Source organism: Capsicum annuum, chromosome 3, assembly GCF_002878395.1.
Source record: "Capsicum annuum cultivar UCD-10X-F1 chromosome 3, UCD10Xv1.1, whole genome shotgun sequence".
In the NCBI taxonomy this organism is placed as follows: domain Eukaryota; kingdom Viridiplantae; phylum Streptophyta; class Magnoliopsida; order Solanales; family Solanaceae; genus Capsicum; species Capsicum annuum.
This window is the reverse complement of record NC_061113.1, coordinates 244074924-244078704: the sequence shown is the minus strand read 5'-3', so window position 1 is coordinate 244078704 and position 3781 is coordinate 244074924. Positions and strand designations below refer to the sequence as shown.

Below are 3781 nucleotides of genomic sequence, written 5' to 3'. Positions count from 1 at the left end.
TGGTTAACAGAAAATATCATTCTCTTGAGAATTATACTTTTTTTGTAAATACTATTTTCACTCACCAATCAATTATCGAAAGCATTTTCTATGGTTTCTGTTTCTAAAAAAAATGACTTCCATAATACTTAACACATCCAAGGATTTATTCTATTGGTTGGATGTCAGCATTGGGGCATTAAAAGTATAATTAATTAAATTTGATGTTGCATGCATGGACAACGTGGTGGTCCACTCATTTATAAGAACTAGCCCTATATACTGACAGGCTAAGTCATTCTGCAATATTGCTTGGCATAATTCAAGGGGTACTTCCCTTTTATGTGGAGTTGAAATAATGCACATAATGCTTTGTTGTGACCTCGTGTACCTCTTCAGTTGCAAGCTTTTATACAGTTCAATTTTGGTAGTTCAACTTGTCCATAATCCAAAGTTGGACTGACAACTTATTAGTTATTATTGTACTAGTAATTCACATTTTAGGTGATTAAACACTTTTTTTTTTTTACTGCAGTCACTATATATAAGGTGATTAATTATCTTATTTTGATTTTTTTTTGTATTATTCTTGTTCTCATTTTTCATCTTCTGAACAGTAATGTGCTTTGCTCATCTAGTTTACGCAAGATAACAATAACATTGTGCGAGATAGACACAGAGAGAAAGACACAAATTGAAATTCAAAAATCAATACATATATATTGATGTGTATATATATATATATATCAACACTTCTTAACTTGCCTTTCTCTAAAGCCAACAGAACCGAAAGTCCCAAAGGCTGAGGATAGCAGGTCGAGGTTGTATTTGACAATCTAGTCAAAAAAACTTAAAAGTAAAAATAAGGAAAAAAAATATTTGAATGGAATGAAAAAGACAATAAAAGCACAACCCTACACTTTTTGTCACTTTCTTTTTCACCCTCACCACATGGTCTTTTTTTTTTTTTCCAAACTGAACTTTAGTAGAATAATTTCAAATTAAATAACTAATTAATTCCCTTTTTTAATGTCCTTTTTTAAGGAAATAATAATCAGCAACGAGAACCCTTTCGGCAGCTGAGTGCACCCGAACCAGACACAAGGTTGCCTACTAATGAAGAAGGCCTTGCACTTAAACTTGAAGCTTTAGCATAACTTGATGATTTAGCTCCAGCTCCTGATTGTGTGAAATATGCACCATTTAACATTAGGTCCCCTTCTGTCCTCCAATTCCAATTCTTCCATTCACTCTCCGGCGCATCCTCGTGTTTCGTAACCTAAAACAAGTCACAGACATTTATATACGACTATAAATAATAAATCTCAGTATAAAAATGTATATTACTCCATAAATTAGGATGGGTAGGATGGAATAGTACTTTATTGGAAGATGTGACATGACTAACTAACCTCTTTGCTGAACCTGATATCAGGGGCAAGAAATCTGTTCCCTTGACTATTGATGGTGGGATCAGCACTTCCACCAATGGCATACATTTCCCAGTGTGTGTAGTCATTGTTCACCACATGGAAGTAACCATGTCTACATCTGCATATATTCCAATAGTATATTAATAAAGTCTTGTACTATTCAACATATAGTTCCTAACTAATTTTCTTTTGTCATTTAGAATATTGTTTTTAGCACCAAATTTTTGTGCAACCTTTGCCTAACACATAAACCATAAAACAATATTTCAAATCTAAAAAAATGTCGTACAATATAAAGATTTTTGCGCTATCACGATAAACTTTACCTATTATAGCAAGTAGTAGTGATAGTTTTGGTAGTTAATCATAAAACTTCTCGTACATTATCATCAGTATATAGAAGTTAACCTCGCTATCGTTTGTTTACCTTGGCATTCTTTGGACAAGGCCTTCCCCAAAGTGGTTAAAAGCAATGGTGATTTGCATGTTCTTGTCTTGAGTATAGGAATCACTGTGTCCCAGAAGCATGACTTTATCATGGTGAGTCATGTAATTATTTGAAATGGTAATTGCAGTAGACCCCATAATTGCGTCAATCAAGCCATCCTTACAGCTAGATAAAGAACAATGGTCCACCCAAACATGGCTTCCACCAAATATCGAGACACCATCACCATCAGAAATTGTCCTCCACCCGTAATGCGATGGACTGCTCCGCACCATAGCGTTCCCACCTTGCTTACAATCGTGTATATGAATACCATGTATAATTATATTCGTGACGTACTGTATAGTTATACATGGACCACCTGCAATGTGTACGCTAGCACCCCTTCCATCAATTGTTTTGAACGAGTTCATAATTAGTTCTTCTTTCAATTGTATGACCATGTCCCTTGCGAATATAATCCACAAGGGCTCAGTCTGAATCACCGCGTGCCGGAGTGTCCCCGGCTTTGGGGTGACGGGATCATCGTCACCTGAGTCAGTGACCACGTAAATTTTACCATCCCGGCCACCAATGGCGTTCTTCCCAAATCCAATGGCGCAGTCAGCTAATCGCTGGCGGTTTTTCTCCCAGTTGGGATCACAACGCCAGCAATCGTCGATTGGGTTTCCAGTACCACATGAAAGATAGCCCAAATTCCTCCTTGAACCATTTATGCTCCTGCATTATAAGCCAAATGTTAATGTACTAGCAAAAATAATGTTGTCTCGATGAGAGATGGATTTAGGACGGGTTCAACTGAATAATTGAATACATTCAAAAAACTGTGCTAGCCAAAAATAATTTAATTTTAAGCTTGTACATGCATTGTAATTTTTCGTCTAAAGGGGCTTAATTAGATGAACTCTCTTGCCACATCACAAGGGTCTATTGGATGCAGCCTTGAGAGGCTGTTTTCAAGGTACCGGTTACTTCAACGCTCCTCTTTGGCTCGACATACATTAATTAATGTGAAGGAAACAAAATGTACGTACCTATGTACTTCATCAACAACTTGTTGAGGATTAGAGGAGGCAAAGAGGGACGGGAGAAGAAGAAGAAAAGACAGGAGAAATAGTAAAGAAAGAGAGGAAGTACCCATCTTTGTTTGTTGGTTTGTTTAGTTAAATTAGTAACTTTGTGTTTTATGAGGAGAACAGAGGGGAAAACAGAGAATTTGTGTTTGTGAAGAAAAGAGAGGGAAATGGAGGAGTTTATAAAGAGGGGAAAAGTGGAGAAATTAGCGTAATTAAACAAAAGGGATGGGTCCCTTGTTCCTTCGTGATTACATGTTTTACGGAGATTCCTCTCTTACCTACATCCTTTTACAGACAACACTATCGTAGTTTTTGTCTGTTAATAACAACTCCTACCCCTTGTATGTTAGAACATCATTGGTACTCTAGCAGTATATCTCAGTTTTGTTTAAGTTATATATATCGTAAATATTCATTGATGCTTCTTTTACTTAAATTTGACACTATAAGTTACTATTGGTGGAGCTCGTGTAATGTCATTGTAGTTATAAGGTTGAAGTAGCAAAAGTTTTAGAAATATATACGGGGCCTGGCAGAATAATTTATATTCGTGTGTATGTATAATTTGAGATAATTTATATGTTACATATTATAGATAATGGTTTACATATTTATTATATTGGCCGTGTATATAACTTAAACTTTAGAAATGCATTTTTTTCTCATTACAAAGTTTCCACTTTGAGTGCCATCGTCAAAGTAATTTAATTATTCTAATTATTCCAAAAAAAAAAAAAAAAATTCTAAATCTCCGCATTCATCTCTTTATATTTTTCAAATGAAATTGCGTACAACCAAAACTAGTCCAAGTTAGTAATAGAATCAGAAAACTTTTTGCAATTTAT

At 35.2% G+C, this 3781-nt stretch overlaps 1 protein-coding gene across 1 annotated transcript; it reads right to left on the bottom strand.

The window, feature by feature from the left end:
• Positions 1–673: 673 nt before the first annotated feature.
• On the bottom strand, positions 674–3223 carry LOC107862632 (probable pectate lyase 18). Its single transcript, XM_016708262.2, has 4 exons — positions 2895–3223; positions 1840–2580; positions 1392–1530; positions 674–1258 (listed from the first exon to the last, which is right to left on the bottom strand). The coding sequence occupies exons 1-4, from the start codon at positions 2999–3001 to the stop codon at positions 1034–1036; spliced, it is 1212 nt and encodes a 403-aa protein (XP_016563748.2). The 5' UTR covers positions 3002–3223; the 3' UTR covers positions 674–1033.
• Between the last annotated feature and the right edge of the window lie 558 nt (positions 3224–3781).